General features: G+C 41.9%; 1 protein-coding gene across 1 annotated transcript in view; it reads left to right on the plus strand.

The window, feature by feature from the left end:
- The window catches only part of HCN1 (hyperpolarization activated cyclic nucleotide gated potassium channel 1), a 173,857-nt gene that overhangs the window by 14,135 nt on the left and 145,678 nt on the right, over positions 1-14,044 (plus strand). The window contains exon 2 of the mRNA XM_035100970.2: positions 12,944-13,367. Coding sequence (XP_034956861.2) covers positions 12,944-13,367 — 424 coding nt within the window. The remainder of the gene's footprint in view (positions 1-12,943; positions 13,368-14,044) is intronic.

The following is a 14,044-nucleotide window of genomic DNA, read 5'->3' on the forward strand; positions in this document are numbered from 1 at the left end:
CCAACATACATATGCTCCTCCTTGAATTTTTTTTTTAAAAAATCACTGGCTAAGGGTTATTTGACAAAAACAACCACTTCCTTCCCACCCCTGCAGTCCCACATGCTGTTTAGAGCAGGCATCCCCAAACTTCGGCCCTCCAGATGTTTTGGACTACAATTCCCATCTTCCCCAACCACTGGTCCTGTTAGCTAGGGATCATGGGAGTTGTAGGCCAAAACATCTGGAGGGCCGCAGTTTGGGGGTGCCTGGTTTAGAGAAATATGCTCCATATGCAGGTTTGACCCATAGTTTGACCCAGTTGAAGGCCGTCTAAATCAGAGGGTGCTGTTTTGGTGCTAAACCGGTGCCAGTAATCGACTGGATAAGGGTGAAGCTCGACTGAGACAAGACAGAGCTGCTCATGGTCAGTCAAAAGGCAGTTTGGGTTATAGCGATTCATTCCATGCTGGATGGGGTTACACTGCCCCAAAAACTCAGGCTCATAGCTTGGGTGTACTCTTCCATCACCACCACCTCTTCCTTCTCTCGTTCTTAATAAAAAATACAGTCATATCTCGAAAGTCAAACGGAATCCATTCCAGAAGTCCATTCGACTCCCAAAACGTTCGGAAACCAAGGCGCGGCTTCCGATTGGCTGCAGAACCTGTGCCTGGCGACATCATTAAATGTCTTTAGGCACCAGGCAAAAACATTCTTCTGTACCCAGACCGTTGGTCATTAAATAATTCTATGTCCTGTTAAAGCTGTGAGAGAGGGGTGGGGGGACTGTTACTATGAGTATTTTATTATTATACTGTCTGTTATTATGCTTTTAATTATGTTTTTATTATTGTGTTCCATAAAATGTGTTCTTAATGTATAGCACCTTCTGATCTTTTTATAAAGGGTGGTCAATCATCATCATCACCATCAAACGCACCATGAGAAACATACAGTTTTAAGAGAGTAAGGCAGCTAAAATCAATCAACAGCAGAACTGGTTAAACGATTAAGACAAATTTGATTAATTAAGGACACATTCCAGCCTACAAAGCAGGACCAGTGAGGGGGGTGGTCTGAAGGGAGTTTGAAGCACCATTCAAAGAGGCCTGGACCCAGCCTTCCTCAACCTTGTTCCCCCCCCCCATGTTCTTGAACTACAACTCCCATAATCTCTCTAGGGATGGCTAGAGATGATGGGAATTGTAGTGCAAGATGATCTAAAAACCCACGGTTGAGAAAGGCTGCACTAGGCAATGGAACCTGGAGAAAAACCCAAATCCCTGGGCTCCTTCAGGTATTTGCTTTCCAATCCGTTTAGAGGTTTAATGATACATATTGGCATTTTTGAGAGAAATGCTTAACCCAGTTTCATTTGTGTGTGTGTTTGGGTGTGTGTGTGTGAATTAAATGTACAGCAGACAACTTGTTAATTGTCTAAAGCCTTTCAGCCATCTTTTCCCTGGACCTGTTTCCCCTGGAGGCTGGATCTCAATTTTGAAATTCATAGTGTGTTCAGTGCTAATTCCTAGAGGTCTCGTGCTAGACGTAGCATAGCAAATTAATGACAAAAATTATTGAGTGTCATTTGTGCCATTCCCAAGGTTACCAATAGATAGTTTTCATGAAGTATATGCTAACAGAAGATGAATTCTAATTTAGACACCCCTGTGGCACCTTCCAGCTTCTCTGTCCACCCCAATTTTATTTTCAAAGTTTTTTTTTGGGGGGGGGGCGGGTTGTCTGTCCCTTCTGCAATATATTATTTGGTTTTGAAGGTTTCCAAATGTGCCTCTGGCCCCCAAAGGTTCAGGAAATCCTGAATGAAACCCTGATACAATCTATACAATTCTGTTAGTTGAGTAGAGTAGGTTCAGACAAAATTGCATAGGTGTACCCAGAACATTGGCACGCGGGTGGCGCTGTGGGTTAAACCACAGACCCTAGGGCTTACCGATCAGAAAGTCGGCAGTTCGAATCCCCGTGACGGGGTGAGCTCCCGTTGCTCGGTCCCAGCTCCTGCCAACCTACCAGTTCGAAAGCACATTAAAGTGCAAGTAGATAAATTGGTACTGCTACAGCGGGAAGGTAAACGACGTTTCCGTGTGCTGCTCTGGTTTGCCAGAAGCGGCTTAGTCATGCTGGCCACATGACCTGGAAGCTGTACGCCGGCTCCCTCGGCCACTAAAGTGAGATGAGCGCCATAAGTCTCTTGGTTGATTTTGCTGCAACAGCCAAGACAGCCACCTCACTGGAACTGTGAACTCAAATGTCAAGACTCTGTAGATGTGTTTCGTTGAAGTGGTACTTGGAATAGATTGCTCTGATGTAGCAATCGCAGGGGTTGCCTGCTTTGCAAGGGGGAATAAATGAATTTTGGCATGCTTTGACTTTAAACTGCAATCACATCCTACACCAGAGCTTCTTCAGGGTAATTTTGGTCTTGATTGACTGCCCCACCCCATCGAAAAAGGAAAAGAAAAGAAAAGTTTTATGATGCTGCACAGATTTAGTGATTCCCAGCCAGACCCCTGTCACGATTTACTGGATGCAATGTGATTACCGTGCAGGATTGCATTCAGTTTCCACCTTTCTGCAGGCACAATAGCTTCGTAGATAATAATTGTCTTCATTTGGGCAGGTTAGCTGTTGATTTAAATGCCAAATGCACACGCTCCAAATTTAAGTGCTCCTGCTGAAGGGTAAGGCCTGAAACGCAGTGTTTATTTTACTTGTTTACTTCATAAAGTTAATACACTGATGGTAAAACAACAAAACCTCAAAGTGGTTCGCAAAGAGAAAGAAACAACAAATTTATCAGTAAATCAGTTCAAAACAACTATTCAAAACAATAAAAAATGAAAAATAAAATAAAATCAGCAATAAACTAAAAGCAGATTGAAATGCACATCAACATTCTGCATGTCTGGGGTAGCCTTCTCCAAACAGGAATGTTTTTAGCAGGTGCTGAAAAGAGTACAGCGATCAGGGAATTTAAATTAGGTAGTTTGAATTCTAGAGACTTTTCTGTCTTAATAAGCAAACTTGGAAAATTCGAGTTGTGCATATCTCTGCATAATACTGCATCATGTTTAGCACTTTGATTGCTGTGATGTGATTGTTTCAGCCTGCGTATTCAACTCCCATCTTTTGTTTTGATTCGGTTCGGCTGTAATTAAAAATTATAGTGTACAGTACTTGAACAAATAGAGTAGAGCAAATACAAGTGATTTGGTGAAGGCTAGTGCAGTTGGTCCTTTATCTGTAGGAGATAAGGCTGCAAGGAGGAGATGATGGGAATGGGTGAATTGAGGAAGAAATCCTAACATCGCATGCCTCCAATGTTGTGCGGTATAAATGCTGTGTTATTATTACCCCACCCATCTGACTGGATTGCCAGTGAGTTTCATGACAGAGCAGTAATTTGAACTCAGGTCTCCCAGGTCCAAGTCTAGCATCATTACCACTGGCTTTTCTGCCTGTGGCTCTAATGAGTTGGAGTTGCTCAAGTGGAGAGTCCTGCACAAAAAGGAAAAATGGGATGTGGTCAGATGAAGAGTCCCTAGAGAGACCCTCTGCTAAAACTCTACTTAATATTAAACCTTATTAATTTTATTTAACGTAGCGGTTAATGCAGTCTTGACTGCTGGCCTTTGTTTCAAGCTTAATGATTTATAAGAAAGAAAGAAAAACCCTTCCATGTCTCCAAGATACAATCTATCCTTCCGTTTTGTTCAGTGGTCCTGCAAATCTGACATTTAAGTGTGTTTGATATTTCTGGTTTAAAGTCTGCTAAAGCCATATTCAGTAGCGGAGGTGGACCTGTTGCTCATCTTTTAAACACACACTTAAAGTGCGGCCCTCATTTTGATACAGAAGAAAAGGAGCATAGCAGCGAAGCAAATAGTCTATGTCTATTAGACCATTCTGAGATTCGAACGTGGCGCTACTGCTGAAATAAATGTGATGCATTTATATTCCTTTGGGGGGGGGCAATACTTTCTGATCCGTGTTATAAAAATGCCTTTAATTCTCCCTCTCAGCATTCATCTCATTTTGTCTGCCCCTGTCCAACATAAAATGGGAGCCATTTTTGGCCTTGGACCTGTTTTTAGATTTTGTTTTCAGTGACAAGTGTGCTGCTTAGGCTGTAGAAAGGGGGGGGGAGAACCCTAGATAAATAAATGTAGATAACTTGCACTGCTCAGAAAACCAGAAAAATGCAATTTTGTATGGGGGGGGCGCTAAATATGAGCGCTTAACTCAGAGACCAAAAAATAATAAAATCTGTGGATGTTGCAAGTTAGCTGAAATGCCTTTGAAAAATCGAAAGTACAAATTTGAAGCAACATCCTGATTGGGAAGCAATATATCTTGCGAGTGTCGTTTGAGGCTGCCACTGTAATTGTCCCCACCTTCGGATAATAGTTATCAGAAGTGTGTGGTGGGGGCAGGGGCGGGGAGAGAAGTTAAAAGGACAAGAATTGCAGGTTCTGAATGTGACAAGGTCCTAAATATTAAGAGGAAGCTGGAATAGTCCACATGGTGCTCTGCATAGATTGTTGGACTTCAGCTCTCAGCAGCCTCGACCAGTTTGGCTAATGGTCACAGAGGATGGGAGTTGGATTCCAAAAACCACGTGGAGGGTACCATGTTGGCTGCCACCTGCATTTAATTTGTTTTACTTAATTGTATAATGCAGGTCAAGATGGCATCCGTGGTTCCTGCCCTCCTCATTCCACCCCTCACAACCCTATGAAGTAGGCGAGGCTGAGGGGCAGCAATTGGACCAAGATCACCCAGTGAGCTTCATGGCTGAACAGGAATCCTAAGGGCCCAATGCTCTAACCCAGGGGTCAGCAAACCTTTTCAGCAGGGGGCCAGTCCATTGGCCCTCAGACCTTGTGGTGGGCCGGGCTATATTTTGGAAAATATAGATGCATATTTAATAAAAGGGATGCATGTTTAATAAAAGGACACATTCTACTCATGTAAAAACACCAGGCAGGCCCCACAAATAACCCAGAGATGCATTTTAAATAAAAGCACACATTCTACTCATGTAAAAACATGCTGCTTCCCGGACTGTCCGTGGGCCGGATTTAGACGGTGATTGGGCCGCATCCGGCCCCCAGGCCTTAGTTTGGGGGACCCCTGCTCTAACCACTAAACCAGACTGGCTCTGCCAAAACAAACCTGACTCAGCTCCTTTCTTAAGCGATGAAGGTGGACAGCTGGCAGAATAGCTACATTTTTTCTGAACGGGGATGGGGAATCTGTGGCCTTCCAGATGTTCATAGCTGCCAAGTTCTCCCTTTTTAAAAGGGAAATTCCCTTATGCTGAATAGGCTTCCTCGTGAGAAAAGGGAAAACTTGGCAGCTATGCAGATGCTGCTGGTCTACAACCCTCACATCATTCTGGGTCCAACCACATCTGGAAGGCCACAGTTTTCCCTTGATTCATTGGATAACCGTTTGCCAAATATGTAATGCAACCTACCATTTCCCCTTCATTTTAATTCCAACGTTATTTGCACTGTTACCTGCAAAAAGGTCCTTATTAGCTTTCCCTGTTTTCTCTCTGTGTGCTTGACGTACTGTTTCGATGGAAGCATTTTTTAATGCTGATGCTGATGATAATGATAATTAAACTGTCCGCAGAGACAAGAAGCTTGAAATACAAATTTGATTTAAAGTGCAGCAACTTCAAATGCCAAGATGTAGAAAAGGGAAGTTTTAACTACCGGGGATAAAGTTGTTTATCAACAAAATAAAAAGGAAGAGACGTATTGGGTCACTTGTGCCTGTGACCTGAGGTTCCTCAAGTGCTTATTTTAAGAGCAGCTTATCAGTTAGCAGCAGCTATGGGCAACTTACTTTAAGGGAAACACTTTCCATGGCCACCTTTAACCTGTTGTTTGTGGAACAGCTGTGGCAGTGCTGTGCAAAGTCATTAAGGAACTGAGTATACTTTGAACTCCCAGGGATCTGAGAGAATTTTTGTTCAAAGGGTTTCAGAGAGTGCAGACGGCAGAACGGAATGCATTTCCAAAATATACGTTGTGCTGGTGGAACAGGATTGTGTGAAATAATTCCGCTTTGTTCCTGGTGTATATATACATATATGAATTATTGATATTTGGAAGCCTCTCTTTGCTGGAAGAGGGGATTAATTTTGGGTGGGGTGGGGTAGGGGAGATGGCTATAAATGTGATTGTATAGTTAGTTGCTTGAGGCGTAGCTCAGTCCCCAGAGCATAAGACTCTTAATCTCGGGTCTGCGGGTTCGAACCCCACGTTAGGTGAAAGATTCGTCCATTGCAGGAATGCAAGGACCCTCACGGTCCCTTCTCTGGAAACCACAGAGGGGGATATGCTCTTGTGCTCAGATCCTGCCTTTGGCTTTCCCACAGGCAGTTGGCCACTGTGAGTACAGGATGCTGGACTAGATGGGGCAGTGGCTCGAGACAGCAGACTCTTCTGGGGTAGTTCATGAGCATTGGACCTGTCTGTCAGTTCTCCCTCTCAAATGTCTGATAACATGGCTCTTAAACATTTAGCTCTGAGCTGTAAAAATTACCGCGTCACAAACTGCGACTCTAATAAGATGTAATAATGGAGTGCATAGTGCTTTCTGCTTCTTAATGGTGTATTATAAATTGTCAAATCAAATTCTCGTATCACTTTCCTTATGCAAACACCCATTATTTGCACATGCATTTCATGCATGATCTGATTTAACTTTGCTTCATCTCCTCTCTCTTCTCACAGAACTGAAGCAAACACGGAGTTGTACCCTTTTGCAAGTTATATAACTTTAGATTTTTCAGGCATTAAATAATGCTTAATGGTGCTAATGAATGCTTCTGAAGAGCAAATTCATGAAGAAGGGGAAAAATATTAATGTGCATGCAGTTACTAAGAAATTACATTTTGATTTTTTTTAAGTGTGGCACATGCCCAGAGAAGGTGGATTCTCCACTCAAAATTATGTTATAAATGATTAGCGATAAGCTGTTTCCCCAGTTCTGATTCTACTTGCTCACTTTTAAAAGATGAAAATTAATGGAAGCATTTGCATATCTGAGACTTTAGTACTTAGCTTTAGGGATAAATATTCTTAAATGGAAGCTAAATGCATTGGCAATAATGGTATTTGTAAAGCTAAAGCTTGCAAGGTTAAATGGATAACCGCTGAGTGCCTTAATCTGCACTTCATGGAGTGCACTGAAGGAAAGAGTGGACAGACGTCCTGGTGATTTTGATTTGTTTTTATCCTTAGATTATCCTTAAATAGAAATGCCCATAGTGGAAATTACATACAGGTGCCTGGTTTCAATGTAGCAGTCCTAGTCTGATAAAGCATGGCTTCTTGACCTGGGAATGAATGGTCAAAGGATGGTCACCCTCCTTGCCCATCCCTCCTCGTGCCACGATCCAGGGCAGCTCAGGCGGTGTCTTAAACCACAGAAATTCATACTGAGAAACTGTGATTTAAAGGCTCCACCCAAACTAGAGCAACAGACCAGAATCAGACACTGGTTCCATTTCCTTGTTTGAATGGTGCCTTTAAATCAGTTTCCCACTAATTTGCCCATGGGATACAAAGCTTTAAGAAACAAAGAGTGTCGCTGAAGCTGAGGAGGAGGAGGAGGGAAGAAGTGGAGATTTGAAGAGTGAGTATACTTGGGTGGTGGTGATCTGTGCAAATGGGCGCATTGAAAACTTGTTTGATATCTAAAAGCAGCTTCTCAGCTACAGTTTGTACTCAGGTAGCGGCTCAGATTCCAGAGTAGGGCTGGGCGATATCTGGTTTTCAGCATCGTGATATATCACCAGGTAAACATGTCAGTATACTGGTATATCACAATGTCTATATCATGGGATGTAACTGTGTAGAGGCGAAGAGCGTAATATCCTGGCAACTGCTACTTACTTAGGGGTCTAAAACGGATTCATTTTTACTTACCTTTAACATATTGCGAGACGATGACCGGCCACCCGCGTGAAGTAAATAAAACACAAGGACACGTGGTTTTAGGTTAATGGGCAAAATAAGGCCACAACTTTATTGGTTACGGCATGAGAGTGGTATTGGCTTAGGCATTGGACGAGAACGCAACACTTGACTCCACCCCGACCGGTGGGAGTCACTTTAGGGTTAACAAACAGTGGGAGGAGCTTGTTGATGCAAATACAACTGAAAGCTTCCCCTGACGTCACCGGGGGTCGTGCCATGGCCCTAGCCCCCATCAGGGCACTGGACAGGATCTACGACCGCCGGATCCCATTAATGGGATACCCAAAGGAGGTAGGTGATGGCTACAACCTGCCCTCCAATCACACAACACAGATAATCACATATTGAATAATCCAACTGTTAATTTATAGTAGCTACAGAGCAACAGGGGCAACATGAATCATGAGAGAAGTAATGACTGGCTTCAGAGTTTTCCCCATATTGTGATTTTTTTTACATAGCACATACACATTGTGATTCGCGATCTATCACCATTCCAAATGTTATGAAACCATTATCACGATGTGGACTTTAAACTGATTTTGGACGATGTTTCAATACATCGCCCAGCCTTACTGCAGAGGCCAAGACACACGTGTTATGTGCCATGCCTGGCTTTATTTTCTATGTATCCCAGCTTCTGCAAGAGCCATGGGAATGGACCAGGAAATGAAAAAGCGGTGGCTGAATGCTATACCAGAGTCATTCAGACATTTAATGTGCTTCTGCCTGTAGCCTATTGGCTAAGGAGTAATTTCACTCTAGACCAAATAGAAGGTAGATAGACATATGGTGACATTTTCTTTAAGATGATTTGGTTGTGCATATGTGTGTGAGAGATAGAGGCACGGAGAGAATATTTGGGCAACCAAAAGGCAAAATGTGCCAAAAATCTGGTGCCCCCCTCCCCCAGTGTGACTCTATAGCAGGTAACAGGGTTGTATCTGCACATGTCTGGGCACATACTGAATTTTGCTGCAGGGACCACAGATGAACTGCAGAAGTCCAAACCTAGAGAAAATGCAACACAAGGGATTCGAGAGTTAAAAGTGCTCCCCTACAGCATGCCATGAAATACCATATTGCATTGAGATGTGAAATAATTTGATCAATACTGAAGGACAGTGTAGTATCTACAAACCCCCAGAAATAATTTGAATGTCAGTGCCGATGAACAAAGTTGACATTTTACCAGTTCTTTTTCTCTATGCACGGCCTTGCAAACAATAAGCCTTACATTCCTTTAAAATGCACATTTTTAAAAGCAGAAAATTGCTTAACGATGAGACATCTCCTCCTTTCCCACTCTGCAATAGTCATGAAGTGGCAAGCTTTGGCTCGGAGCTTGACAAAGCTTCTTTGCATGCAGATACATGGCCCACACCGTAAGATGCACGAGTTGGCTATCTTTCCGCAGCGTTTATTGAGAACAGGAATTGTTGAATGCAGCCAAGTAATAATAATAATAATAATAATAATAATAATAATAATAATAATAATAATACTCCCATTAACTTAAAAATGTCAGCAGTGGGTTGCATCCATAGATGTTGCTCAGCTAATGGCAAGGTTTCTGTCAGCGGAATAGGGTGGGAAGCAATTGCCAGCAATTCCCCCTCACTCTGCAGCCCCACTTTGTTTACTTTGTTTACCCATTGAACTCTGTGGGGGATTGCTTCTAGGTCGACATGCATAATAGCATTGTATTGTAAAAGGGACAAATGTTACTGCTTGTGGCAGAATGTATGTGAAATGCTGTGAATACCTGAACGCGCTATGTAAATGCACTTTTTATTATTAAAGTAAGATGTGAAAGACAGTCCTCTCCAGAATAAAATAATTTGGTAGGGATAGGAAAGTGGCTCAATTGTTCTAATTCAGGCACCCCCAAACTTGGCCCTCCAGATGTTTTGAGACTACAACTCCCATCATCCCTAGCTACCAGGACCAGTGGGCAGGGAGGATGGCAATTGTAGTCCCAAAACTTCTGGAGGGCCAAGTTTGTGGTTGCCTGTTCTAATTGGAACTTCAAGTGTAAAACTTTGGCTTTAGGAAGGAAGTAAACTATAGGGAATTGATCTGAAAACCTTCCTGGTGTGTGTGTGTGTGTGTGTGTGTGTGTGTGTGTGTGTGTGTGTATGCCCTTCACTAATGTGAAGTGTTCTGTATTAATATAATGTCACTTGGGGTTATGTAACACTTCACACTATAGTGAACGTAACAGCATTAATTACTTGGTGTTTGTTAAGCCCTTGACTGTTATTTAGATAGGCCCCGAATTCACATTAGCTATGAGTGGTGTTCATTGCTAAAGATACACTTGAATACTGATGAGTTGAAATTCCTGATTTTGTGCATGTGTCGGTGCATTTCTCCCTTTTGTGAGACAAGTGAAAACAAAAAATTCACAGGCAGCAGAAATCTTGTCCACTGACATTGCAGAGGTTGAAAAGGGGGCAAGCTTTTACTTCAGCCCCTAAATGTTTTCACATGTTAATTAAAATAATGTATATGAAGTGTATTGATCACTTGAAAGGTGTTTTGGCCAATGCCAACTTTTATTGTTCAATTTATTGTTCTCCAGTATCACGAGAACAATCATGGATTTTTGGTATAATGAAATAGCTTGTGATGCAGCAGATCTTGTTTGCGGGTGGGGCAGTTTGTTATCAAAACCTTTTTTTAAATCCCCGTTTCTATTAAAAATGCCTTCCATAAACTGCCCAAACGTTTTCTGCAGTTCAGGAATGGCTATTGTCCAGCAATGCCTTTTTTAAAAATGTATCCCAACATTATAATATACTTTGTTTCCATGCACTCATTCTGCATTCTGCACTCAGAATTGCATTCTGAATGCAATTCATTATTACGTCACATTTTCCTCCAAGGACATCAATACGGCATACCTGGTTCCTCTCTCCATATTATCCTTTATTTATTGCTTGCCTCCATAGGTAACATTTACTCCAGTGAGCGTTATCTGAACTGCTTGTTTCATATTTCATGGTTTGCAATTGTTTATCATGAACCACCTCGAGGTGCATCTGGGTATAGGATGGAAATTATTGAAATTAAACCATGTGGTCCTCAGGTTTGGTTCAAGGATGGGCAACTTTGCCTAGCAGGCTGCTTCCCAGAACTGTGTGAACGTTGTCTGTTGTGGCTGTGGGGTTAGTGGCTCTTTTATGCTTTGACATCATGAACATTGGCAAACATAGCATAGCAACATTATAATACTCTAAAAAGTGTCATACATGCTGTGTTTCACAGCACGGATGATGGCCACAACACCTTCTAAGGACAGGCCATAGCTCACTGGTAGAGTGCATGAATTGCATGCAGAAATGTCTCAGTCCCAGCAACTCAAGGCAGAGCTGAAAAATATTATTGCTTGAAATGCTGAAGAGAAAATGCAAAGCTAAGCTAGACAGACCACTGGTTTGATGTGTATAAGGCAGCTCTGATGTTCTCTGTAAGAGCCTTCCACTGAGCACAAGTGCTCCATTTTCTCAGTGGACAGGATATATATTACTCATGTGTTATGGGCTGGAAAGCAAGAAGAAGAAGATACATAGAAATGGGAGCAGGCTATATATTGTCCATTTGTCATTATTCTGGTACATTTTGGCTTTGCATTTGGAGGGAGACCAAGAGTGAATTTCACTGGGCTGCCAAAGTGTTCATGATTAACAGCAGGTACCAGTTCATTTTTATGTAAACACATTGATAGGTTTTGACAGGAAGGCTGGGGGAAAAAAAATCTACCAAATGCAACACATCCTTTCAAATATGCCATGGAATGATGAGCTAATTCTTCAGCACAATGCTGAATTTATTCCACATGCCAATCAACTGGTAGGAAGGAATGTCAGAACTTGCTGATACTCTCTGGATATACTCTATAGCAGGAATTCTCTCCCTTTGTCTTAACAAGGGATCCCCATCAAAAAGATCTCTCCTAATCATATGACCAAGAAAGTGTGTGTTTTGCAATTGTGCTATTCAAGGAGGGAGTTTTACTGCAGAATTCAGTATTCTGATGCCCTTTGGTTAGTTCAGATCACACATGGATGTCTGGGATCCTTAATATTTTTAAACAGTGGTGTTCTTTTAAAGCTTTATTTCGTTGAACAGGAAATAGCAGTAGAATTCAATCCACCAACTTGTCATTCAAAGGTCTTTTGAGATTTTTTAAAATAAAAAACCCTACCATTTGCTTTAAAACAGTGGTATTCATCCCTAAGCAGTGTGTTCCAGAAGAGCAGCAGTACTAAGAGAACGTTGCTCCGTTTAGCCTAGTGGCTGAGTTGGATAATTTTAGATTCTGGATTAGTTTCTACAGGACCCCTGGACTCTTGAGATGACCACATGTTTATCTCCATTGCCCTGCTGCACTTGGCAGTTCTGCTCCTTCTCTTGAGTGGGGCCTGGACTTGTGCTCCCAGGCACATTTATACTGAAGCTAGCTACCTACACTTAAAATTTAGTCAATGGGACTAAAGCTTGTGTTTTTTTTCTCAATCCAACACAGACAATCTGATGTAAATGGCAATGTTAAATGCTAGCCTTTCCCAACTTGGTGCCCTCCAGATGTTTTGGACTAAAACTCCCGTTGGTTCCAATGAGAGCCAATAATAAGATCTTATAGGAGTCGTAGTTCCATAACATCTGGAGGGGACCTCATTGGGCTATACTGTCTGTACATTTGACCCAGAAAAGTCTCCTGCCTTTTTGAAGGTAAGGGCGCTTCATGCAACAAACATGAATGTAGTAGATATTTACCAATACGCTCTGCTGTCCAGGACAGCATATTGATGGTTATCTGTGTTATAATCACATCTCTTCTAATTTTTAAAAGCCTTACAATATCTAATTTAATTATACTGCTGGAAAATAATATTTTTTGCTTTGTTCAATTATTGTGTTTTCTATCTTCTCTTAGGTTTTACTGGGACTTAATAATGCTTATAATGATGGTTGGAAATCTTGTCATTATTCCTGTTGGGATCACATTCTTCACAGAGCAGACAACCACACCGTGGATTATTTTCAATGTAGCATCAGATACTGTGTTTCTGTTGGACTTGATCATGAACTTTAGAACTGGCACTGTTAATGAGGACAGCTCTGAGATAATCCTGGACCCCAAAGTCATCAAGATGAATTATTTAAAGAGCTGGTTCGTGGTTGACTTCATCTCATCAATACCAGTGGATTATATCTTTCTCATTGTAGAAAAAGGGATGGACTCAGAAGTCTACAAAACTGCTAGAGCACTTCGTATTGTAAGGTTCACAAAAATCCTCAGTCTGCTGCGTTTATTACGGCTTTCAAGATTAATAAGATACATTCACCAGTGGGAAGAGGTAAGTTTCCCCTTTTGTATATTCATCAAACGGATGCATTTTTAAAAAAGAAAGAAAGAAAAGATAATGATCTTACGTTGAGATGTTGCAGCCAACTGAGACTTCATAGTTCTGATTACACTTAGGAAAAGGTAAGGTTACTTTTTGGGTGCGGAGTGGCATTTTATCTTGTCCACTATTGTTTACTTTGTGCTACTTTTGATGATGTCTGAGCAGTATTATTAAAAACTAAATGAAGATTCAGAATACATGTATTTGTCAATAATTCGGCCGTCCCGGGGGCCAGTTGTCAGACTGGTCCCACAGGCCAAATATGTGATTGCTCTCACAAACGTGATGAACAACACACAAGTCAGTAAATAAGGCTTAACTGCTTTATTTACATATAAACAAACTGGGAGCTCTACATCATGGCTCCCTCTCTCTGGCATCACAGCCAGTAAAGAGAAAGAACAAAGGGACAACAGTCCCACGTAAACATCCTGTCTACGTCACTTCCACTCTGTGGGAATGAAAACACATACAGTCATATGATACACAATAACCCTATGACTACAGACGGGGAATGAATCCTAACAAACTCCCCCGATTTATTCCCTGTGCTGCAGTTCACCTTTGGAACTACCTGCAACTGGATTTGGCATTGGCCATACCATCTTGCACTTCTGATAAGTCAC

Source organism: Zootoca vivipara, chromosome 11, assembly GCF_963506605.1.
Source record: "Zootoca vivipara chromosome 11, rZooViv1.1, whole genome shotgun sequence".
Classification (NCBI taxonomy): Eukaryota; Metazoa; Chordata; class Lepidosauria; order Squamata; family Lacertidae; genus Zootoca; species Zootoca vivipara.